The sequence below is a fragment of the Strix uralensis genome, chromosome 6 (assembly GCF_047716275.1).
Source record: "Strix uralensis isolate ZFMK-TIS-50842 chromosome 6, bStrUra1, whole genome shotgun sequence".
In the NCBI taxonomy this organism is placed as follows: domain Eukaryota; kingdom Metazoa; phylum Chordata; class Aves; order Strigiformes; family Strigidae; genus Strix; species Strix uralensis.
In genome coordinates, this window is record NC_133977.1 from 24,788,776 (window position 1) to 24,801,191 (window position 12,416).

Genomic DNA, 12,416 nt, shown 5'->3' on the forward strand with positions numbered 1-12,416 from the left:
AACATCAGGGACAAAGTGCTCTATAACTCATTCAACGCTTTTGCTTCAAGCCAACCTGAACTCAGATTCTCAGATCATCTTATCAAGAGTCAGGGGCATATGTTATTTTGCATGCACTGTACCTTAAATGGTACGTTCAAATCAGCTGTAATTACTGCTAAGGACACTGCTTAACTCAGAACAGAGCAGAAGGACATACAAAATACCTATTTTATGATATATCGGAAAGCATGAACATATGCCCAGACAAAAATTTACTTACATTAATGAATTAGTAAGTTCCTTTCAGAATGAGGGATACAGATTATGCAAGGCTTGCATGCTTCTTGGGAGTCAGTTTCAAAGATTTTGTAGTGAAGCAAAAGCTCGTAACCTACAAATTTATCCATAGAAAGTGTAAACACCACACTTTTCCTGAAGAGATGTAGTAACGGCTTCCTTGCTTGGCCATTCTCAAAACAAGTATTTACATGCCATCTGCTTGTGTAACAAGTGATAGCAGTGGATGCCACTATCATCTGTTCTGTGGAAAAAGGGTGATACTGACTCCAGGCAGAGTGTGCTAGGCAGAGATGTGGTTTTTTAGCAGATGCTGGACACACACTGTTAACAGGTGGTTTTTGAAAATGAATGCCACCATCTTGGGTCTAGCAGTTCATGGCGAGTGAGGATGCCAGAAGGAATAGGAATATTCACCATCACCTGAAACTGTCCTATGGATCACACATGATCTTTAACACATTTATATACTACAAGTCTGATACATTTCATGGAAGGAAAAAAATACTCCCTTCTCATGTATTTAAAAAACTAATATAATTTTTAGTTCCATGTTTCAAGATTATATGGAATTAAGTATTTTTGACAGATACTAAGTACTGTAATGCATAAAATATATCTATTATCAGAGGGAAGGATGATACTGTTAAGAATATTTGTTAGGCGTTGGAATGGGCTGCCCAGGGAGGTGGTGGAGTCCCCATCCCTGGAGGTGTTTAAGAGTAGGGTCGACATAGCGCTGAGGGATATGGTGTAGTTGGGAGCTGTCAGTGCTAGGTTAACGGTTGGACCAGATGATCTTCAAGGTCCTTTCCAACCTAGATGATTCTGTGAACATAATTACCACTACAGAACTATCTCTCAGAAAAGGTCCCTATATCTGAACAAGGTCTTCAGACATAGATATCTTCAAAGAGGACTGTCATGATCCCTCATCTGAAAGAATATCAACTGCTGAAATTTTGATTTTTGGCATTTGACATTTGAGTGGCAGAGTTTCTGGGTTTAGCGGAACAGAGCCCAAGTTAATAACCTACTTGCAACTGGCCTGCCTCCTCATGGAGTCAGGTCAGGTCCCGTAGGCTTGTGCCAGCTCCTGGCCATGCAAAAGCAGCTGCTGCAGATTCAGGGCTGTATCTGGACACAGCACAGCCCCATCCATGCAGCACTCGACCCAAGCTAACAGCCACAGCATAAGTCATCTGCACCGCAGACCATTTATGGCAAAACTGGCAGTTTTGGGAGACTGAGGAAATTCATTACTAGCTCATTTTTCCATGGCTTATTCAAAGCGATGTATCAGCAGCTCTCTAACTTCTGAAATTGTGCGCCCTTCTTTCCCTACCCCACAACAGGGTATTTTCAAAGCATGGAGTGGAAAGCTAGAAGCAGAGGAGGTTCCCACTGACCTCTGCACATGGGGGTGAGCTGTTTATCTTCCCTTCCCACACGCGGGAACCAACTGAGCCAGGAATTCCCCAGCCCAGAGGGGCGCAGGCGGAAGACCCTGACGGGTGCCACCTGCACCCAACATCCCCAGCCACTGCCTCCTCTCACAGCTGGTATAAGTTCTGAAGCTGCTTCTTGTGTCTCTTCCTTCTCTACCTCAAGCTGTATTTTCTGCTCTCTCCCCTGAGAATAACCGTTACTTATCTATTTGTGAATTTGTGAAAAATGACAGACACAATCCCCCCAACTCTTTCCACATTAAAAAAATTTAAGTTTTATCATATTTATTCATAGTATATTTCTTATGTCTTGGTAACGGACGTTATCATGAGCCCATTCAACTCCAAAACCCCAAGAAAAGTAATTTTCCAAAGGGGAAAATCAATATTTACACTAGCAGTCCAGTGTATGCTTATGAGAATCATCCAAGTCTCATTTGTATATGAATAAATTATAACTGATGAAATAGGTAAGCAACAATAATAATGTGCTGGCAGATTGAAACAAAGTTTTCCTGAATTGCTCTCACATGCATATAATGCAGTATACAGCTGCTCTTGTCGTTCACCTTTGAACATCCTCATTTTCCTCTGTGGGCCGTACAGCTACAGCAGGGTGAAACCTGTGAAAGAGCATTTCCTTCTGCACATTTAGCCGCCAAAACAGAATCCAAACCCCCCACCTGGGAAGAGATCCCGCTGCGGCTGTATTTGTCTATGAAATGCAAAGCCTGCTTCCTAATTTTACAAAATCCTGATAGGAATGACATTTTAAGCCCATCATGTTTTTCAAACATTTTTTACTGAAAAACTGGTAGCTCTTTGATTACGAAACATAAATTATCTCAGTTCTGGCTGAACTCCAAGACATAAGCATTTTCTTCTGCTGTCTCAGCTATTCTCCTGATGTCAAAGACACATTAAAATAAATGTGAACCATATGGCTACCCAGCAGATTACTAGCACTCTTGCATCAACGAGGGCAAAGCAATTCATTGTCACCAGTGCAGAAATATCTTAGGCACATGAAAATTTCAAAAGGCTGGAAAAAACGCATATGAAGCAGCCTTTTGGATTAAAGCTCTATCTTAGACCAGAGGAAACGCTGCTTTTCTTATACTCCACTACCCATTTGTCTGCTTTTTACATACTTAGTACTATATGAACCACTATGGCAAGAAGGATTAACACCATTCTCCACCTGCTCCATGACTTTCCCACACAGTATTTCATCAAATCTAACACAGGAAAACAGCAAAGCCTCATCCATCACAGTAATCCAGGTCAGAACATCACTTATAAAAGTCAGCTCGCTTCAAAATCTTCTTAGAAAACAAAAACCTGGGAGAAGGTCATATTCCAGAAATTGCTTCCACCTCTGTCTCCTACCTCTCCTTCTACCCCACTGTCTCCCAGAAGATATTTTTCTAAGAGTCTCCATACACTAGATTTATAAATTTTAAACCCTTAACGAAGAAACACTTTTCCGACATGCTGGAAATCCACAACAGGAGGAAATGCTGTGACATACAATATACCCTCCCAAAGAAACATGTGGGCTTGAGGGTAGCGAAATAAATTTGGACCTGGAAGTCCTGAAGGGAACTGCATACTCAGAAAGGCGTAAATTGAATAGTGAAAATTGGGCAGGGCAGGGACAATGCTGTGGAATGGCAACACCTATCCTAGTAGCATTTCACTGCTCCATCCTTCTGGTACTTTCCTCTTGGGTAAAACCAAAGCTAAATTCGCCTCACAGGAGAGGCTTGATGGGAATGCTTGCCTAATGCTGGATTTATTTATGTCACACATTTGAAAAGGTTTTTGAAAAATACTAGCTCACAGACAAGTTTGACCTGAATAGTAGAGGTTTTGCATTTGTACTTAAATGTTTTATCTCAGTGTCAGAGTTCTGTCTAAAATCTCACTGAAATGTTAAATTCTTGGGATGCATGCTAAAAGCTGGAATTTTACTGCTAAAATTTCAGCGAAAGCTTTAAGTTTACTTCCTCAACACCCTCTATCTCCAGAATGCTTTTCTGTGACATTCATCATACTAGTCCAGTTTCTCCCTTCTGCAAATATAATCAGCCTGCAGGGAGAAGTGGAGGCGGTTAACTGCTCTCTGCCTCACCATTTACTCTAAATGCCAGCTGCTGTTTTGTAGATGATTATTTCTGACCTTGGCCCCAGCTTTGAACAGTGTGAGGAAGAAAGCCGCTACCACGGATCCTTGCAGGAACACCCATGCATGACAACTGTATTTGCTGAACTCTCTTAAGACACTACAGGCAATCCTTTGTCCCATCTTATGGGGGACTTCTGTGAATAGCCTCTTGATACAAATACAACTACCCATTCATCTGTCTGTGACTTTGCATTTGCTAACATATTTTGTGTATGTCATGAACATCTTCAACAAAAAAATTTTGCTGTATGTTATCTAAGCAAACAAAAACATCATGTAATGCAAAAACTGTCCCTCTGTTTATATAATATACAAAATGCACTGATTTACAGGAGAGAACGTTTCAAAAATATAGAAATAGAGTCCTTCTAAAGACCAGTGGGAGCCTGTCTCCTAACCCCTCTTTACATTTTTTTAAAATTCCCTCTACAATAGTCGTTATCCCAGATGAAAGTCAGCAGGCATGATCCTGTCATGGCATACCCTGCCCTGTCATTCTGTATGAGCATCTGAGCAAAAGACATTGCACTACATTTCACTGAATTTCTTTGCATTTGTTGGTTTTTACTGCCCCGATGAGCTGACTTATTTTAAAATGAAAAATGAGAAACTCTCAACCTGTTTGCATTTCATAATGTGAGTCACAAATTACGGTAAGAATGTATTCCTTATTAACAAGGAAATTCCAAGCCTGGTTGCAGGCAATGTGAATAATTGCAAGATGCCGTAAAACAAGAATGTCTGCATTTAGCTACACCTTCTAAGTGTTTTCCTATAATAAGCCAGCATCACCACTTCTAACTCATTAAGATTTCTATCATTAACCAGCAATTAAACATACAGCTTAAGCTCAAAGCTCAGGTAATGCCTTGTGCTACTGACCTCACACCTACTAAAATGTTCTCCTTCACATAAAGATAATTTAAGAGAATCCAGATCTTCCTGAGGATTTCAAAGGAAACCTTCTCCCAAATTCTGCATGGCCACATAGATGAGGCAATCTCAATACATTAGCAACTCTAGAATATTCAAACAGTATTTTTAAGGACATATTGAAAGAAGTGCAATGGGGATGTATTTGTATTTTCAAATTCCTCATTATCTTTAATGGTAAAATCAAAAGATAGTGAGAGCATTTTAGAGACCGAAGGGTTTTCTCAGAACCATTACTGACCAGCTTCATTCATAATGAACCTAACGCATCCAATACTCTTAAAGACAGTACCATAATTAGCAGAATGACAGGACCTATGATTACAGCTGGTTGCAGGATAACCTTGCTAATGACAGTGATAATGGTAATGGCAAGATACAGATAACTGATGGAGGATATCAACTAGACTGTGCAATGGTTCTACCTCCTGTTGGTAAAGATCACCTTATCGGATGAGCTGGTGTTGGAGATTTCACCCGCCTCTGTAGGTGGAGAAGCCTCTGCAATAAAGGCATTACTCTGAAAGTTTCAGCTACACTACACTTAAGTTGAAATGGCAGAGGAAAGCAGCACCTCCTCAAAGTATGTTTCTTAAGAGATGCATCTGTGATTAATACAGTATGGGGAGTTTTTACCAGCACCAAAGTTCAAATACAGGACTTGATGAGGTCTTCCCAGGTCTTTCAATTGCATGCAATTCTGCGACTTAAATTTGGATATATTTCTTTACCAGAAAAATAGATCAAGCCTTTAGGGGCAGGTACCTCCATAAGGCAGGAAGAATCCCCCACTTCAGAGCTAGAGCATGGAACCCAGCATCCCTCAGCACACACAATTGCTGCAACTGTCAGGGCGTTGTTCTGACATCCTGAATGGCATTTGCAGAGACAACTTGCTGTGGGGCTGATGAAACACAGCAGCGGGATGCCCTAGCTCAACAGGGCAATTTAAAGGAGCTGAAATGGCATTGGGTGTGCTCCCACCCTGTATTCCATGTACCTCTAAGGAAAAAGGGAACAAATACTCTCAGTCCTGATTAACACTCTATATGCGTGCTTGGACTGCTACCTGAAGATGAACATCCCTCTTTCTGATATGGAGGAGGGGCAGTGAAATGGGACAGGTACATGGACTGGTTAGTAACATGCTTTGGCATCCATTAAGGTAATTCTGTGGTGTGACTAATGGCCTGCTGAATCAAGCTGAAATGACCTCAATAGACTGAGAAAAGTAAGTAAAAAATATAGTAGGGATTGTATCTGCCAATGGTAATGAAGGCACTCTGTCACCATTTGGTAAGAGATTTTAAAATATGCAGAGGTGTATATACACATATCTAACCAAGAAAATACTACTTTTTTGGGAGGGGTTATGAACTTGGTAACAGTTGTCTATGCTTTATGGACTGTAATTTAATTTCCTGACTCAGAAAAGATGCCTGTAACTTAGGCTAGGGATTTTTTTGTTGCTGCTGTCTTGATTTGTTTAAATGGATAAACTGTTAAAGAAACTCTGTACTTATCCATGTGTAGTAGTCACAACGCATAGCACTCAGGGACATCTCTGTCATGTATTTTCTGCCATCACACTACAGGGTTAATTACTGAGATCAAAGTTATCTTCCCCTGGCTCTGCCCCACCTGAATGATCCACAGCAGCTGCGTGCCTCATTTAGCTGGCACATTAAACTGACCTCAAGACTAATGGAGCAGGATAGTCTTGTTTGTCTGACCCAATACATATTGTTTCAAGGGCTGTGTAAATATTGAGATGCATCAGCTATTCTAGGTAGATTTATACACAAACTGCCTGCTTGCTTAAGCACTGAAAGAGTTGTAGCTACAAGTGATTAAAAAATTCTCTCTTAGGTCAATTAGAAAGAAAAAATAAGACTTAGAGGGCCACACCAGGCATTTTTTAAAAGTTCAGTTAAAGAACTAACTACAGGTCACCCACAACACCCACATTTCCAGTCAGTAAACAAGTGTTTATACTGAACTTCATATTTACTTATATGAAAACGGACTGGAAGGAAGATGGTACACAGGATCTGACAGTGCCTCACAAAATAGAAAAGAAAATGGTACAAACTGTCAGGAAATGGCTTAGAAAGATAACCTCCATCAAGGAGGTACTCAAGCAAGTTAACAGAGGCAAGGAATCTGGCTCTTAACAGTCTGCTTACTGAAAATGTCTCGCAGAACTCCTCCTTTCCATATGCCCTTAAAAGTACACTCAAATATTCAACATGGGAAAGCTCATATCTTTTATTCTCGGAGATTTACGTGTTTTAAGAATGAACACCTTTTAGTGTACACTTAGACAGTTTTGTTATTGTACAACACATCTTCATGTAGTTTTCAAGTGAGCATCACTTAGTAGCTCTGTAAGACACCTGTGTTCATGAGGTATGACAATTTCCACAAATTCTGCCTTGACAAGACAGGGCCAAGTACTTCAGTAGGATCAGTTAATTTTTTATCACTTCCTAGAACTCAAAATATGCTTTTTCAAATAACACTGTTTAAAAAAATCTAGAAGTTAAAAAAAAAAAATCTAAATACATACAAAGAAAAGTGCTCCTGCCCTGAAGAGCATCCAACATCACATACACAACTAATGTCAACCAACTGATACAAACCAAAATGAAAACAGATCATGTGCATATAAAAATTTCACTGATTGTCCAGTTAAAACATTCTTTCCAGAACCAAAGCACACAAAGACTCCAGAAAATGTGAGAAGAATAAAACAAAATAAGAATTCAATCTCAACAAAAACTGTTTTTTTCTAGAGGCAGACAGTTATCAAGTTAAAAACATCTTGCACCGTTTGTCAAGTATCTTTACTCCTTTTAAATATAAACATAATTTTTATTGCAAACACATATTAACTTATATATACTATCGTACATCATCACTAAGACCCACCTTCTTAGTGCAGAGTTGCTCTTACATATAGCAGATGTGCCTGAGGCTAGCTAAGTGGTTTTTCTAACACTGCTCAACTGGTAGTTCTTGATTGTGTAAACATAAGTGACTGATATGCTTTAATATTAAGAAAGAAGGTGGTGCAAAACTCTCACGTGCAGCATTTTAACAATAAATTAACAAAATCTGACTTCCCCATCAGGTACAACATGGAGTGTCCTTGGTAAAGTTAAAAAATAATGATGTGCACAGAAGAGAGGCTGGATGCAAGATGCCAGTAATTAGGTAGGGATAAAACCACCTTTCCATTCTGTACTTCATCTGAGCATCAACATCCTCTGTTTTCTTACCAATAAAAAATTATCACCTTTATCAAGCTCCTGCAAGTACGCTGCATTACAGTAAGAGCAAAGCAGAATGTTAGACACTGAAAGATGCCATGTTGCAGTAGCATAGAAACTAGTCTCCAGAAGTCTTTTCCTTGAGGACCTTGCGATTTGCCTGTTCAAATGTAGCACCAAGGCTACCTGTTCAAGTCTTCTCTTCCCAGACCAGCCTTATATAATACCGGGATTACTGTGTATTGATTTCTTGGAATTTAGGCTGCATCTATATTAAAGCCAATACTTTTTAGAAAGTAGTATCAATGCACACATAAACAATTTACTTTTTCTATTTCCATATTGTCAACTGATATATCTGTATGTATGTGTATTTAAAAAAATATAGCATGTACAATTTCTATGTGTGTGTGTGTGTGAGTGCATGCACAGATAAACATTTATTACTCTGGCCACAAATATCTCAGTTATATGATTGTTAATCATAACACTGAAATGCTATAGTTTCCCTCACAGATTTTATTCAAAAACTAAATTATTTCTTGTGTCAACTACAATCAAAGCTTACTGTTACATGCATGTATTACAACTTCCAAGTTTCTCCTGTGATACAAGGCTTCTTTGTATTGTCTGTGTATTCATGATAAAATTGCTGTCTTCTATGTAGGTGGCAATGACTGATGTAAAAGGACCGATTCAGGTCTATGATGAATAATCACCTAAGTCCTTAAACAGATGCAAAAGTTAGAAGATCAGCATGGAGATAATACTTCACCAAGCTACTTCTTAATACTAGCAAAGAGATTTACTGGGTCACTTACTCCTTTGTGGCATTTCAATAAAATAGGTCCCCTACTAGTACTGCAACTTAATTATAATATACCACATCAAGATTGTTACATGTAAACCCATTTGAAAAGTTGTGCCTGTGTAACCCTTTGCACAGGAGTGTGCCATACCACAGCAGAGAAGATTCGGACCCTCAGAGCCAAACCCCAGCTCAAACTGCACAGCAGGATTTGGTAGACAAATCAAAGAACATCCACATCACATGCTACAGACATGATTTCCAGGCACAACCTAAACCACATAGTTATAAGGATGACATTGTATATGGGCAGCGATGAGGAGCCTCACCTACCCCCTGGCCCACAATTTTAAGAAAACAGCTTTATAGCCACTAACTCCAGTGGGGAGATCTATATGCAACAGAGTTGAAGGAGGCAAAACCCTGCGTTTTAAAACATGCAATTCACATTTAAAACAGTATATACCACCTAAGACAAATGCCATAAACTACAAATATAAACTGTAAATTCATCCTTCCTAGATATATATGCTGCACATGTAGCATTTTGCTAACTTAAAACCAAATTCTTACCTTCTTACACGCAAAACCATTGCCAAGTACAGAGATACCCTCCCCTACGTGAAGAATATAAACTATTGCCATAATGCCATACACAATCTTCCTTGATTCTAAATAAAGAAAGCTTATTATTTTCTTTGGAGAACTCTCACCAATACAATACCGCAGATAGCTGACAGCTGCACTACACTTATCGAAGGAAAATAAACAAATTTACCTAAAGTACCTTCCCTACATTACCTTTTTGAAATACCTTAAGCACAACTCCCAACGTAACTACAAACAGCTACATAATTCAAAAAGCAAACAGACAGGGGCTTCCAAGTGACTTCACATTTTTACAATGACAAATAGTTTTATACAGTTAACAAGAAGGCAAAGGGGCGCAAGTTTGCAAAGTCATTTTGAGCAAGTCACAAACTGAATACCACAGAGACTCCATTTTATCATCTGTTCAATTTAAAACCACCATGTTTATCTAACCATAATATTTATTTTATTCTGAGGAACAGGAAGAATTCTTTAGACACACCAACTTTAGTACTTACGGGTAAAGTGATTAGAAGTGGATGGATTGACACTATCACCACTGTCAGCACTTTCACTGCTAGAAATGTCATCATCTGATTCCCGCACAGAGGAACAAGGTGAGGAGCCATCAACTTCTTCAAACTTCCTCTTTAAAATTCCACTCATTGCTGCAATGCTGTCACATGCACCTGTAACAGGAACAGAGGCAATGAGGCACTGAAACATCCATCTGCAGAATATGCAGTCATAACCTCCAAAGTAATTTTTACTTAGACGTACCAGTAAGTTGCCACTTCTAGTCTTGAATAACCATTTAGTATCATTTATTATAATTAATTAGGAGACAGTGAAGCCATAGGAAAGAAAAAGCCATCATAAGTCATGCTCTAACTTGACATGTATGGAGATAGTTATTTCACTACAATAATGTGTAACAGATTGCTTTCTGGGAATATTTTTCCCATTTTGATGTCAACAGCATCCCCAATTTCTAGGTTATGTTGTGAAATTTCAAACAAGAAAAAAAATGGGAGTTTCTCTTCAAACGCACTCACTCGGTCCCTCCCTTGGCTGCCACAGGAAGAAGAAATGTTCACAATCAGAGATGAAATTAAATAAGAAGAAATCATCCTGAACACCACAGTTCCCTATGTTAAATATGATCTAATCAGTGTTCACACCACACATACAAGAAATCCATCTGATAATTCTAGTATTATGGACAAACAAAAGACAATGAAGTCACAAAGACCATGTACCAATTTAGTGCTCAATAAATGCCTGGAATTCAGAAATCCCCCACTCCAGTCTAAGACATCAGTCACCTCCCAAACTTTCTCCTTCACACATTAAGAAATGAGATGCCAAATATATTCCTGAGGTTGAGTAGAAGATTATAAAGCAAAGCATTCAAGCAGAAATTTAGCAGCAGAGGTAGAAATGTAACATGAATTGCACATAATTAAGGAGAAAGTGTACCCTTAACCAACTGAGGAGAGATCAAGAACAGCTGGAACTTGCTCAGAGGACACGCAGCTGCCACCATGCTGCCTGCAGCACTGCAGAGGCAAGCAGTGCTGATGCTTATCCAGGGAAAGTTCATCTAGGCTTGATGACATGCTAGACTCGCTGAGAAGGACACACAACCTAGCACTATGGACTTACCACAGGGTTCTGCTAAATCCCACTCAGAGCACAAAAAAAAAAAAAAAGAAATTTACATTCCTCACTGAAACAGAACTTTGTTAATCCCTGCAGCTACCTTTAGGACTCATTAATTCCAAGCCAGCTGCATTCTGCTCCATCTAGGAAGCTGGACTAGATAACCTCCAAAGCCCCCTCCCAACCAACGTTTCTATGGTTATACGTTTAAAAAAACAATAAATCTGTCAGAAAGCTAACATATGCTGGGCTAAATGGCTACTAGTAAAGAAGACAAGATTAAGGCAGAGACTCCAGTACTGGCCATACTGTTTAACAATTAGCACATTTCAGAGTTTTGGCCCAGGTCACCTCGCACTCTCCTGGGTAATGCAGGATGAAGCAGGTGCCAGAACCATTCCCAGGAGGCAGGCTGGATGGGGGCACCCAGGTTTTGGCAGAGGGCTGACAGCTTAGCCACTGTGGACAAGAATCATACCCTGCCACTTGGCAGCAGAAGCCAAAGAATGCTGTCCTTAGCCTGCATCTTTTTTATCTTTTTAATTAACATAGAGGCAATCTCAGTGACATAGCTATGTTCTGACCCTTTAAGCACCGCACTTCAGTAGATCTTCTGGTATCTTTGCTCACGCTTAGTCTAGTACCAAGTAGTTTCAATGTCTCCTATGCATCCTATAGCTCCCTTCAAGCCCCAACACCAGTTTCATTCCTGAAAAAAACAAAGTGACAGTGTGAAGAGGTTTGCAACTAACTTTTGGCCTGATATGAAGCTAGAACAGGATAACGGTGGGTATATGAAGCTGAGAGCTACAAAAAAAAAAGTTAAAATTGATAGGTGTACCAAATTAAAGACTCTGTAGGACTAATTCAAAATCATAATTCAGGAAACACTGAAGTCCGTCTATAGGAAATCCTGGGTCTGAGATGGCAAGAATATCATGGTTCCATCCCAGTGCAACAGAAAGTTAGTTCTAATTACTTGTTTTGCTTTGCTGACAAAGCATTTTATATTGTCTGCCAGCTCCTAAGCACTACAGGAGGGAGTTATGGGCAGGTTTAAGCTTGCCATTGTAAATCAAGACTAGAAATTATGGATACATTATAGAACATTTTTATGATATCATTTAATTACAAGGACTAGAACAGAAATTTTATGATAAGGGAGTTCATTCACCTCTCGGAAGCAAAAGCTCTGAGAAGCACATACATGATTGCACCAAGTTTAATATCCTGTC

General features: G+C 39.4%; 1 protein-coding gene across 3 annotated transcripts in view; it reads right to left on the bottom strand.

Annotated features, from left to right (window-relative positions):
- CSRNP3 (cysteine and serine rich nuclear protein 3) overlaps window positions 1-12,416 on the bottom strand; it is a 110,863-nt gene that overhangs the window by 22,830 nt on the left and 75,617 nt on the right. For 2 of the 3 annotated variants that reach the window (XM_074873309.1, XM_074873311.1), the window contains one exon: window positions 10,038-10,208. In XM_074873309.1, coding sequence (XP_074729410.1) covers window positions 10,038-10,208 — 171 coding nt within the window. Of the gene's footprint in view, window positions 1-10,037; window positions 10,209-11,765; window positions 11,871-12,416 lie in introns of those variants that run through there. The other variant, XM_074873310.1, reaches the window with a different exon arrangement.